The 13521-nt window shown below is 33.7% G+C and overlaps 1 protein-coding gene and 1 pseudogene across 3 annotated transcripts; both read left to right on the top strand.

Annotated features, from left to right (window-relative positions):
* The first annotated feature begins 185 nt into the window (after nucleotides 1-185).
* Nucleotides 186-9189, top strand: LOC120607034 (natural killer cells antigen CD94-like). 3 transcript variants are annotated; one of them, XR_005654037.1, is made up of 6 exons: nucleotides 186-448; nucleotides 594-656; nucleotides 2131-2273; nucleotides 3107-3216; nucleotides 4011-4182; nucleotides 9068-9188. XR_005654037.1 is itself a non-coding variant. In XM_039868643.1 (5 exons), the coding sequence occupies exons 1-5, from the start codon at nucleotides 403-405 to the stop codon at nucleotides 9114-9116; spliced, it is 411 nt and encodes a 136-aa protein (XP_039724577.1). In that variant the 5' UTR covers nucleotides 186-402; the 3' UTR covers nucleotides 9117-9189. The 3 variants fall into 3 exon arrangements, 2 of the variants coding, with proteins under 2 accessions (XP_039724577.1, XP_039724576.1); XM_039868643.1 differs by lacking the exon at nucleotides 4011-4182 and having other exon boundaries at nucleotides 9068-9189; XM_039868642.1 differs by lacking the exon at nucleotides 9068-9188 and having other exon boundaries at nucleotides 4011-4650.
* A 3453-nt stretch (nucleotides 9190-12642) lies between these two features.
* LOC120607035 (uncharacterized) lies at nucleotides 12643-12761 on the top strand (annotated as a pseudogene).
* The last annotated feature ends 760 nt before the right edge of the window (nucleotides 12762-13521 follow it).

The raw sequence follows: 13521 nt of genomic DNA, 5'->3' as shown, positions 1-13521 counted from the left end.
TGTTATGTAAGCCCATAAAAGAGAACTTGGTGCCGAATCATCTCTTCTTGCTCCAGATCTCTGAGCTTCTTTGCCAAATTAAAATATAAATGTTAAATCCACTTTGCTGAGACAGATCTAGTTAAGAAGACAGTAATGAATGATCTCACTGAAGAGTAAAGTATAACTCATAAGAATTTTGGTATTTGGTGGAGTTCTGAATGGAGCAGCTGCATTTTCTAATGTTACATTGGCAAGATGGTTGGGTTGTCAAAGCAAAGAAATTTTGGATTTTCTCTCAATCATTTCTGCTTTTAAAAAGTTCAGCTCTAGTGTTTGTTGTTTAATTCATTCCCCAACCTCTCCTTCTCTACAGGATTTCAAACCACCCCGTGGAGGTTGATTTCTGGCATCTTAGGAGTAATGTTCCTTGTGTTGATGGCTACTTTGGGAAAGTTGCTGAACGACTGTAAGTGTTTCTAGCCAAGCCTATATAAAGAGGATAACTGTGATGAAATCGTTTAACATAAAAGGCTTCATATAAAGATTTACAAATATTTTGTTATTTGATAAACCTGTATCTAATTAAGTAAATTTCTAATCGTTTCTTATAGTATTTACTCAACAAAGTATTCAGTCAACACCATCTCCAGGACCCACCTTAGAACCCCAGAAAGGTAGGTTTCATGCTTTGGAAAATCTTAGTGTCAGTGGAAGATGAGATAGAGTTTCTTGTTTCCTTCATACAAAAGCATGATGGAATGATACATAGAGTAATACAACTTTACATACTAAATGTAGAGAAGTCTCATTTCATTTTTCCCTAATGCATGAAATATTAAATTACATTGAATGTGCTTCTCATGTATTTAAGTCATAAGATAAATATTAGCCTGAATGAACATCATTTTCCTGCTCATGATTATTAGCAAATCATAAATTATAGTAAGCATTACAGCTAATCTTCATTACCTGCTTGTGATTGCTCATAATGCATACTTTCATATCTCTTTAACTTTGCTTCTATTTATTTTACGACTCAGAATATAGTGCAGAGATTTCTCCAAATTTAAACTTACAAGATATAAGCCAGCTTGGAGTCCAATATTTATGCATCTTTTTCCAAATAGCACTATATTTATATTTTTCTTTTTAGTATTGTTCTCAGCACTTTTGAGGTATAATTGACATAAATACTGTGTTAGTTTGATGTGTAAAGTATGTTGATTCGATACACATATATTGCAATGTGATAACTGCCATAGCTTTAGCTAATACCTCCATCATGTCACATAATTACCTTTTTTTTTTTTTTTGAGGTGACATCAGTTAAGATTTACACTTTTAGCAACTGGGAAGTATGTAATATTGGTAACTAAAATCATAATGCTATGCATAGGTCCTCGGAACTTATTCATCTTCTACTGGAAGTGTGTACCCTTTGCCCAAGAGCTCTTCATTTACCCACCCCCAGATCCTGATGAGCATCATTCGAGTCTATAACTTTAGCACCATTCATTTGGCAAAGATTTGAGTACCTACCCTATGTATTACCCGTATCATTGAGGATAATAAATGTTTAAGACACTATCACTGGTAAAATGTATAATTGGATATAACACTAACCATTTTATTTATCTTCATTTTGAAAATAAAATATCCAAAACAGATATCAGAATTCTCCTAATGTACCACATTCCTTTCCATCTCAGAAAATATACTAAAATGCTTTTCTCTATTTAAATATGTCTTTCTTCATGCTTATTGTCATTCACACAGTAGACGTCAACTTTGGCTCAGTTGCTCAGAAATGGTTCTTCTAGCTGCCACCTTATCCTATACTGTGCTACATAATGTTTAACATACTGTGGTTTTGCTTGTATACATAATTAATTTAGCATTAAATAAAATTAGTAAATTATTGACAATTATATAATTCTGACTCTATCTCTAGAATAGAAACTCCATGAGGAAAAAAGTTCAAGTCTGACTCATTAACATTCCCTGAACTCTGATGTACGTAGTACATTCTCAAAGAATATGTGTGGGGGAAAAAATAACTTGATTTTTGAATGAGTAAAAAGCACTAAACAAAGTTAAATCTCCAAAGTCATTAGAGACTTTGTCTTCATGTTTTATTTTTTCTCTTAGGCTCTTCTTGCCCAAAAATGTGGATTGGGTACCAATGCAACTGTTATTTTATTTCTAATGAAACGAAAACTTGGGAAGAAAGCAAAGATTTCTGTGCTTCTAAGAATTCCAGTCTACTTCAGTTACAAAACAAAGATGAATTGGCATGTATTGAATTCTGATTTCTTGTATTTTCTTTGGCCTAGAGAAAAAATACTATTTAAGTATGCTGACTACTTTGAGTCACTCTTTAATCAGGTAGTAAATTGACGGTTGTATTTGAACTAATGACTAGTAGTTTTGAATACCTTAAAACAATCCTTATAAAGCCTATAAAATTTCTCAAAGATTTGTATTATAAGGATAAAAATGAAGATACATGTCACATACAGTACAAGAGATATAGAGAGAGATCAAAGAAGAAATAGTAGGTCATTATTTTTATTCAAAGAACCAACTAAACAACTTTGTATATTTTAGGGTTTTAATTAAATTTATAATTTCTATTGTAATTATATAGCTTTTGTCTTCATTCCAGGATATAATATGGAATGAATAGAAAGAATATGATGATAAAATTATCCAATTCTTATGGAAAGGTGAAAAATTTCTCTGGCTGCATGAAGAAACTATTTGAGTATAGGTTGAGTAGGTTATATACCCAAGAAATTTGTTCCTCAAGATCCTGTTGATTGGAGATCAAATTTGATGTTGATCTCCTGTGGGGAAAAAATGTGTTTCATGAAAAATCCCTTTATAATATTTTTCATTCCTCAATAAGGAAAATTTGGCAACATTTTTTTCTCCATAAAAAAATGGTCCTGATAAGTGAGAAAATGTGAAGTATGTTACTATTCCTCCTAAACTAGATGATAAATGATTTTAGTATGAGTGATTTAAAGTCTGAATCTATGCTGGACACTGACTTTCTTAAAAGTGCACTATTCCCAGAGTAGATTCAAATTAGGTTAATGTGTTCACCTTCATTTCCTAACAGGATTTCATGAACCATATCAGTGAATTGTTTTACTGGATCGAACTCTCTTCCAATAAAGAACACAGTGCCTGGTTGTGGGAGAATGGCTCTGATTCTCTCTCCCAAACTCTGTAAGTTTCTGGCAGTCTGGGCTTCTTTATCCTTTAGGAGTTTGTTCTTAGATCTGAGCAAAATCTATAACATCTGGCAGTACTGTAGCTAAGATAACCTGTCTGTAGCATGAGAATACAGAAAAGAGAATAAATACAACAGAGTGGCAACTTTAGCCCCTTCTAGAACATCCATGTGTATGCTCCAAAGCTCTTTTATGACCTGAGTTTGGTGTACTTGTGACCATAAAAGAACTTTTGACCATTTTTTTTTTTTTGTCTTCATACAAGCACTTGGATGTATTGTGCATGTACAGATGCTCGTGCACAGAGAAGCTGTCCAGGAAAAACAAGATAGGCATTATTGTCTTTATTCCAGGGAAGCCCAATATTCTCGGCATCTTCTCATGTTTCAGATATGCTGGGCTTATTTTCTGTATATTTGTGATCTTAGAATGTCACTTCCATTCATAAACATGGGATTTACAGTATTATACAATGATAAATTTGCTGCTCTGATTTGTTTTCCTAGCCTAGATTAGTCAATACATCTTCAACAAAATAGAGGTAAAGTTTTTATGTATTAAAACCATTAATTACAATGGAAAAAATTTGGTGTCAATGTTATTGGTTAATGAGGCAATAACTGAGTTTTTGTAATATTGTACTCTCAAATCATGAAAAAACATAGTGACTCAGTATGTTAATATCTCATTCAAATGCTTTAAAGTTCTATTTTTAATAAGAAACACCATCCCTAAACATTCTCATTTCCTTTACCCTTATGGCAACATTTTATTTATTTTTCATTACAGATTTTCACTTCTTCGAACTGTAAATATGTCGAACTGCATAGTATATAGCTCAAATGAAGGTTTTTTGGATGAACCTTGCAGGGAAGAAATGCGTTTTATCTGTAAACAACAGCTTATTTAGTGTTTCTTAGGACGGAAGGGATGACAAGGAGGTCCAGTGTTTATAAGAATGGTATGTTTATCTCTTATATTAGTACTGTCTACTTCTAGGACCTATAAAGTGTTTGAAATTGGTCTTATACGATTTTTATGTATTCGAAACCATGTGTTTTAAGGTTGATGAAATTTGTGCTCTTCCATGATGACAAAGAACTTCATGAATATTTTTACTTAGTGCATATGTTTAATATTGTATGTAATATATATTTTCATATGTACATTCTTGTAAATTTTCTCTGGAGAAATTTAAATAAAACAATGTACATCATAAAATATATATCAACATCATTTCAATGCTCTGTATGACATACTAATGGGGAAGTTTCATCTCTACCTCACTTTTCTGAAAGTTAATTCTTTCTGGATATCTATCCACCTATATGTTTTAATTTAGAACTGAAAGTGCCATAGGACAGTTTCCTCATGTGTGTCACCTGACTTCCCAGGGGAACACACTGAGTGCTCTACAACAACTGTAAGTCTTTGGCCAAATATGTCGTTCTTGTGTTTTTGCTTTCAGAGATTGCAAGGGTCGAGGGACTCTAAGCCCTGATCACATAAATTTACAATATCAATTTTTTTATTGCACAAGTTACTTACTTGCCTTATGCTTATCCATCAACAAGAGTCATTTACCAGTGCACTGAGGATCTTAATCTCCAATCAATCCCAAAAACTTTTCTTAAAAGTTCTATGTAAAATATTAACAATTCCCTTATTTTGCATGTGGGAAATGGAGCAATTCATTTCATTGAGGGTTTTCTGAGTGTATCAAAGAAAGACTGGGAATACAATCAGATTTGATTCCTATGACCTGGATGGGATTTTTCTGACCTCACAGATATCATAATCCTATTTCCTCTTTTGAATTTTTATTACATATACATCTTTAAAAAATCATATTGGCATCTCTATTTGCTGTCCTGTTTTATATTTCAAATCATAATAATTAAGACTCCAAATTGAAATTCAACATATAAACAGCCAAGAAGAGGAAAAGACCTCTTATTTTTTAAAATCAAAAAACATAAATATAATAGGACTACAACCTGAACTATTTACATTCTTGTATAAAGATTGACATAAGAAATGCACTTATCATGTTATAAAAATTAAGGATGGAATATAATACCTTTAAACATTTACCTTGCAAGAAGAGAAACTGCATTGTACTTTCAGATATTTCACATGTTTTGGCTTTGTTGTCTATGTGATTTCACAATGATACCTTTTTAACTAAAAATATAAACATAGTGTTAGTAAGTTTATGAAGAAATCACTAATTTTCTGTCCCACTATCTAATCCTCCTGTCTTCCTTCCATGAAACCAGTTCATTTAAGTTTTTGCTGGTTTGTTTGTTTTAGTTTGTTTGTATCCTGCTCTGGGTGGGTTTTCTCTGTATGAACCAAGGAGGATAGTCTCTCTTTATAAAGTTTGTCCAGAATGAATCTCAATTGTTTTCATTTAACCACATCCTACTATAGGTTCGAATGATTACTTTCTACATTGTCACCCTATGAGATGTCCAGAGCGCAATCTGCCTTTTTATTGAGAACTCATGAACATTCATTACAGTTGCAAGAGCAAAGAAGAAACAGAAAGTGCGAAATATGGCAGGTTTTGTCCAATTTGGGAGAGTAATCTATGTTGAAAATTTTCCTCCTCTGTCAAAAAAGAATATTCCTTTTGCCTCCCAATTACAAAGCTCAGAGGTATTTTTTAGCCCCATATCATCTCAGAGCAATATGATGGAAAGCCGTAGCTTGAACGGAGATATGGCAGTATCTTTCCCACCGCATGGTCTCATCAAACTAGTTACTCGGAGTTCTTAACTGTTGGACCATTTCATTTTTTTTATTGTTCTTACTACTCTTTCCTGCATTCTACATTTTTTTTTATTCTGAAAATATCTGTGTAGTCTTTGAGATGGGAAAGACTTCTTTTATATAAAAGTCTTTCTACAAAACTATCGTTTCTTTCTCCTCTGACATCAGATTTCTGATGTAATCTCTGGGGAAATGTACATTGTTTTTCTTCTTATGCTCTTTATTTTTTCTGTGAAATGGGCTAATGCATATGGAAGGACTAGTTGAATGACTATGTCAGTGCTGGATGTAAAAGGCAGGAGTATCTAAGAAACACATAATGTGAAATAATATGGCCAGTTGTCAGTTTATATTTCTTTAATTTTATCCTGTTACTCTATGTGTATTATCTTGAATGTATATAATACATGTTACAGATTGATACATAACAAGTTATGAGAAATTTAGAAACTTAAAACTATACATGTTTCTTATCTCATATTATCTGGATCAAAAACTGGACATGCATTAGTTTTTCCCTTTATTTGTGGTTCCATAAAGCTAGAATCAAGGTCTTGGCCAGTCTGTATTCTCATTTGAAATTCAGAGTCCTCTCCCAAGTTCATTTGAGCTGTTTGCATAATTTAGTTCCTTGTGGTTGTTGGACTGAGACCCTCAGTACCCAGAGTCCATGCCCTTCATAAGCAGTCATACCATGGCTGCCTGCTTATTCAAGTTCACTGGAGAGCATCTCCGATTCATCTCTCTATCTGGTCTGTCCAGTTTCTTTTAAGTGTTTTTCTCAGTAGGTCAGTTCACCCATAATATCTCTTTCAATTAACTGAAAATTGGCTAATGTAGAATCTTAATTATATCTGAAAAATAGTCTCATCATTGCCATTTCCTGTATTATAATCACAGAGTAGCATCCCACGATACAGGCGTACCTTGGAGATACTGTGGGCTTGTGTCCAGACCGTCTAAATAAAGCAGGTATCACAAAAAAGAAGCCTAGCTGTAATCTTTTTGCTGGTGGAGGGTCTTGCCTTCCTTTTAGGAAAATGCAATACCTGAGAAGTGCAATAAAAAGAAGCTCAATGAAAGAGGTATACCTGGATTGACAATCTCACTGAAAATAAAGGGGACGGGATTATACAGTGGTACGTCAGGGCATGGGACTTTGGGGAGCCAACTGAGAGCTTTGCCTACCATACCAACAAACCCCTAAAATTTGTTTAAATTGCTACTTCATAGTTTATTAAATTTAAACACTGCTTTTTGATTTCCGATAACTAGGAATTTAATTCACATATGCCAGGACGAAGAATACTATCTAGTTACCCTCACATATTTATTTTTAGTTTTGTTCTCCCCGCCCCCCCAAAAAAGTTCACCTGCTCACTGCTCAAAAACCAATACTCCAGAGACAAGTGTTGGATAGAAAGGAAAGGTTGCTTTATGCAGGAAGCTGGCAGCCTGAGAAGACTGCAGACTAATGTCCAAAAGCCATCTTTGAAGTTCAGGATCAGGCAGAAGAGTTTTAAAGAGGTGGAAGGGAAGGGGAGGCCAGGGAACTGAGAGAAGTCAGTGTTTCTTTAGTCATAGATAACACTTTGTCACACCAAATTCCTGGGTGCCAGAAGCTGGTAACAGTGGCCTTGGAGACATTCCTTCCTTCTGCAAAACAAACTCATAAATCCTCCTCCATGCCCTGAAGTTATCTCCTCCTGCTTAACAAAGAAACAGCACATGGACAGCACAAGAGTATACTGTGAGAACAAAAGGAGTTGAACAAGAAAAGCAGTTAACCTGTGTACAAAGACTAATTAAAAATTAAATTATTTCATTCTAGCTCCCCAAAATGCAAGGGCCATTAAAATTATAAGGTGCTGGACTGTAGTTCCTCCAGTAGTGACATCTAAGTTGCCTAATAGTTATTTTATAGCTGGGCTGGGACAGCTCTTTGCTGATCTGCAGAGATTCTGAACATCAGTTTTTGCCTCTTGGGTATAATAAGGACTGTGAGCTAACTAATTAGCTAACTAACTAGCTATCTATCTGACTAACTAGTTTATTATGGTAAGGTTTTTAAAAGTCAAGTGGAACCTAGGGTCATTTTGTTCTTTGATAATTTACAGTTGAGATAATTGGTTAGATAATCCTGTCTCCACTATGTGACCAGACTTTGCAGGAAACTTCTGCCTCGGCTCTTCTGAAACCAAGTTCCATCATACAAATTTATCAGCAGTTTCATCCAAAGAAGAATTATGTCTTTGTACAAATGAAAGAACATTGGGGAGCTTGTTCCTGGATGTTTCTTGGCCTCTGACTTCTCATTTGAATGATCTTTCACATGCTGTATCATATTATTTGCCCTTCTTAAGGACATAATATGAGTATGCTTATTGGAGCCTTGTGATGTCTTTAAATTAAATAAATATTTAAAACATTATTTCTCCCTTTTTTATTTTCATAATTTTGGACTTTTTTTTTTTTTAAATCCTAGTAAATGGAGTGGAAAGCTTTCTTTAAAGAACTGGATAGCAAATGTTTTCAACTTTGTAGGCCAGTCTCTGTTAAAACTACTTAGCTCTGTCATTGCAGTTCAAAGGAAGACATAGATAGTATGTAAATGAATGGTTTGCTGTTTTACAAGAGAATTTTATTCACAAAAGCAGATGGTGAGACAAATTTGGTTCACAGGCCATCATTTCTCAATACCTGTCAAAATGTGTAAAATGAGAGTTTGGAGGCACCAACCTTATTGTCCACTTTGCCTTATCCTTTTAGGTCACATCATCACAGTTGTAAATGTATTTATAAATTTTACAATACTAAAACAGTTGGGTCTTATATTATCACTCTGTTCATTATGAAATGTAAAAATACAGTAAGTAGGTGTTATAGCCAAACTCCAAGATGTCCACCAATGATTCCCACATGCTGGTGCACATACCTTTATATAATTCTCTTCCATATGTGTGGAGGTTGATCTGTGTGACCTGTAAAATACAGTGGACAAGATAATATACCCCTTCTGAGACTAGATCATAAAAGATAATTATGGCTTCCTCCTTTTTTCTCCCTTTCAGATCACTTGATCTGGGGGATGCCAGAATTGCATCAGAGCAGCATTGTTGAAAGGACCATGTGATACAGAACTGAAGCCTCTTATAAACAGCTAGCAAGGAAATCGAGTCTGCTTCAAACAGCTATGTAATGATCTCCCTTGTAAGCTGAATTACGAGCCCCAGTCAAGCCTTCAGATGACTACAAAGTCCCAGTCCACATTTTGACAGCAACCTCATGAAAGAACCTGAGTCACATCAATTCTGCTAAGTTGTTGAAGGATTTCTATCTCTCAGAAACTAAGTGCTACAATACATGTTTATTCTTTTAAGCTGTGAATTGTTGAATTTCATGGTAAACTCATTCGTAAGGACATATCTTAAGGAAAAAGGAAAACAAGATAAAAAATATACGAAAGGTATTGACAGGAGTCAGCCAAAGTTCATCTTTCTAAAAGTTCTATGCCTCAAAATTTCCAGATATAATCATTATGATCCATTTCATTTTCAGTAAAGTTGACCCCATTCCAGTATCCAAACTGGACCCCAAGTGATTCAAGTCAATGCTTGGGTCTTATCCACCAGCCACAGTAATTCACATCTAGCCTAGTCATCTTCAATAAGATGGAGATGAGTTCTTGGGTGACTCATACAAGAACTTGGAGAAAATAAGCTAAACACAAAGAATTTATATTGCATTATTCTAATCACATAAACTTCCAAAACAGGCAAAACTAAACTATTGTTTACATTAGATGCCAAGATAATGTTAGAGGTCTAGATGATGGTAACATATGGAGGAGAAGGGGAGAGTAACTAGAAGTTAAAATGTGGAAAGACCCTGGTGATCCTGGAAAACTTCTATTTCTTGACAGGTGTGGTATTTGCATTGGATCTGATGGTTATTATATTTTATTACTTTTTAATGTGTAAATTATATTTTATTCAAAGCTGTGTGAAGAGAGACTATGTTTGTTGAATTATTTTTGTCTTTTTTAGGTTTTGATATGAGGCAGGTCTGTTACCCATTTCTCACCTTGTAGTCAGTGTGGTTCTGTATTTACAAGTTCTATTTACCTTACACAATCTTTCTTAAACTTCCCATTTAATATGAGTTCATCTTCATTTCTTTCAGAAGTTGCCTCTCCCTTCTCTGTTACTCTGCTATGATTCAGAGTAGGTTGGGGACAGATTCACGTGTTATGATTCTTCTTACATTTTTTCTAAGGAAGCAAAAATTTGATAGAAAGCTGGGGTCTCTGAGACTGTCAGAATCCCAGTGTATTTCATTTAGAGAGTAGAGGTGAATGAATGCTTTCTCAAACCAAGTATCACACAGTTACCTTTGAAGGACATTGAAAAATACTTCAAAATTTATCTGAATACTTTTACTTTGACATTGAATGGAGTGGGATAAATTTTCTGGTTATTACTTTTACTCTAAAACACTCATTATAAAACCGACATAGGTGCCTCCAGTAATTACATGATTGACATACAATTCCAGTTTTTGGAAAATGTTTAAAAACTCTTAGGAAAATTCATAAAAGATGAAACAGGTCATTATAAAACATTAAGATATAGATACTTGTTTTTCCATGAAAGTGAAATGGTCTAAGTCAAGAATAAAATATGTATTCAACAGTCTTAATATAATATATCATTTATATAAACTTATTATGTTCATTTAATATATCATTTAAATAAACTTATTAGGTTCTACTTTTGTACTTAAATAATTAGAGAGAAAATGGGTGATCGTAATTCTACCAACTGGCTTCAATACAGAGAAAAATTTTATTCTTTGCCTTTGTTTTATTCAACCATCAATCAAACTTCTTCGAATCATAATAATTTTAACTTCTTTGGTTTAAACAAATGTAGGATTTTCAAAGTCTCTTAAATTAAATGAGGAATTATATTAGGTATAAAAATAAATATTGGTTCATTCTTTTAAGAAAGTGTTGCAATTGAAAACCTGTGCTAACCGACTATACAAAGTACAGGACATACCCACAAAGTTTCACTGAAATCAGATGTCTTGAGATAGGACCTCGAATTACTTAGAGAGGAAGTGTTGCTTAAAACATTGAATTCTGACCTCTCCTAAGATGAGTGAGGTTTTGTGGTGATTTGTACTCCATAAATGAGTTTATAAAAAGAGAAAGAAATGACATAGAGGGACAAAGAGAAATGAGTCATGTGATTATTTATTCCCTTACTAAAAACAGAAAATAACTTTGCAGGATGAGGTTAAATGACTGAGTTTGACCATACCTACGTTTGCTCTATTCGAAATGCAAGATGCCCAGCTGCACAGGCAGAAGCAAATACACAAATCTTTGTCATTTTTGCTGCAGGGAAAGGATTCATTTCCTGTGTGTGACTCTGTTCCAACCAGGGCTTTTGCGACTCCCTCCCACCTTCCCATTTCCAGACACTCAGTGCCTGGTTTGTGGAGGATGACACTGCTTTCTCCCATGATTTGTGTAGTGTCTGGTAGTTTGATTACTCTTCCACTTTTTTGAGTTCAAGTTAAGATTTCACCAAGGAATTCATGTTTCATAGAATTGCACTAAAAATAACGTCTTGATGTGTGAAACTAGAGATAAGAAAGCAAACGAAACGATAGTAATTTTTCTCTACCCAGATTACTGCAGTATGCTCAGAGGATAGAAGTTTTCCTGTGCCTATACAGATTTTAGACTATGCTCATTTGTATACTGGTGTGCACACACACACACACACACACACAGAGAGATACACATACACCATCTCTATTTTATTATCCAGTGGAGTGCAGGGAATGAGAAATGTTATAAATCAAAACCACTATATTTGTAAGGAACAGCTTATTTAACTGTTTTTGCAGGAGAAATTCTTATATGATTAAATATGGAAATTCTTACATTTTAATAAATCATGCTCATTTCTCTACCTCTAGAAGGCAGTGAAATGTATCAATATGGATTTTATCTTGTTGTAACAAATATAAATGGTTTAAAATTTACTTATGTAATATTTGTTACAACAAGATATGTAAATTTTAAACCATTTATATTGGTGATGATTACATTTATTTCTCTACTTTAAATAAAATCTATTTTTAGAATTTTTGATTTCATGAAACTTAATTTGAACCTGCTTTGAAACCACGGTTCTTCACCCAGTGATTGCTACCAGATTTTCCCCAAAGAAGCATAAATTGCCCTGGTCACTTTAATTCAGCACTTTTTCCTTTTTCTGGTGGGTTGTTGCTTATGCTTCTCAGTAAAGGAGTTCTTTTTTTCCTGATCAATTCAGAATCCTTAAATATCATGTGGCATGCATTGTAAAACTCACTTTTATAATAGTATTGCTCACATATCTTAAGAAACTTGGATTGATATACTTATTTTGCACCTACTATATATTTTAAGCATTAATAATACAATTGAGGCACATATGATGATGTCAATCTTTTACCTTGAAATGGTCAAAAGCAAAATAACGAAACCGTTCGCTTATATCTAAGGGATAAGAACATTGTGACTATCATACTGAAACCATTTTCACTCTTGAATAAAGTGCGATATAAGAGGAATAAAATTAAGTCATATGTCTACTGCCATGCCACTCTGAACAAGCCTGATCCTGTCTGATCTCGTAAGCTAAGCAGGGTCGGGCCTGGTTAATATTTCAATAGGGTACCACCTAGGAAGACCAGGTGCTGTAGACATAAAAAATAAAAAATAAGGAATTGTAAGCTGACAAGGTCCTTGCAATCTATGAGGTCAACCAAGGATTGCCTCACCTAAAAAAAAAAAAATTAAGTCATATGATAATTGGTGCAGAATAGAAAAACCGTATTTCAAAGCCACCATTTTGAAAATCTACATTGTATAAAAACATATGTCTTTAATGCTTCCAAACAAAAAAGGCTTACAATTAATTTTAATGTTTGCAATTATGGGCAACTTTCTTTCAAGAGGGCTTCAAAGAAAATGGGAGGTGGCTATTAAGTATTTTTAGTAAACGTTGCCTTTGTCCTGTGCAGAACATGAAGAATGTTCTTTAATGTAGTAAATATTTGAAAAGGTAGGATGCTTAGTTATTGTAGCTGAAATAATTCTTAATCATAAATGATAAAATTCTTGTAATTTTTTCATATTTAATCTGAAGTTATTTACCAACTTATTTTGTTTAAAGTGTAATTTTTTCTTTCTCTTCTCAATCTCTCTTGCGAAAAAGAAAAGTAGTTTTCAGCTAATGAATTGAGCAGACGTCTAATATTTTATATGCCTTTTGAGCTGTGCAACTTAATATTGGGATACTTGATAATTTGCTTTATTATGTAACTGATAAATATGGCGATGTGTTTTAATGTTAGTTCAACTATGTATTTATACTGTCTGGGGATGTGTGATTATAGATCTGTGGGAGAAACAATTTGTCAGTGTTCACCAGCTTGTAAGAATCTATTGCAAGACCTTAAACAT

This window comes from Pteropus medius, unplaced genomic scaffold (assembly GCF_902729225.1).
Source record: "Pteropus medius unplaced genomic scaffold, Ma_sr-lr_union100, whole genome shotgun sequence".
NCBI classification, from domain to species: domain Eukaryota; kingdom Metazoa; phylum Chordata; class Mammalia; order Chiroptera; family Pteropodidae; genus Pteropus; species Pteropus medius.
Note: the sequence above shows the minus strand (reverse complement) of the source record. Positions and strands in the feature narration are given on the sequence as shown.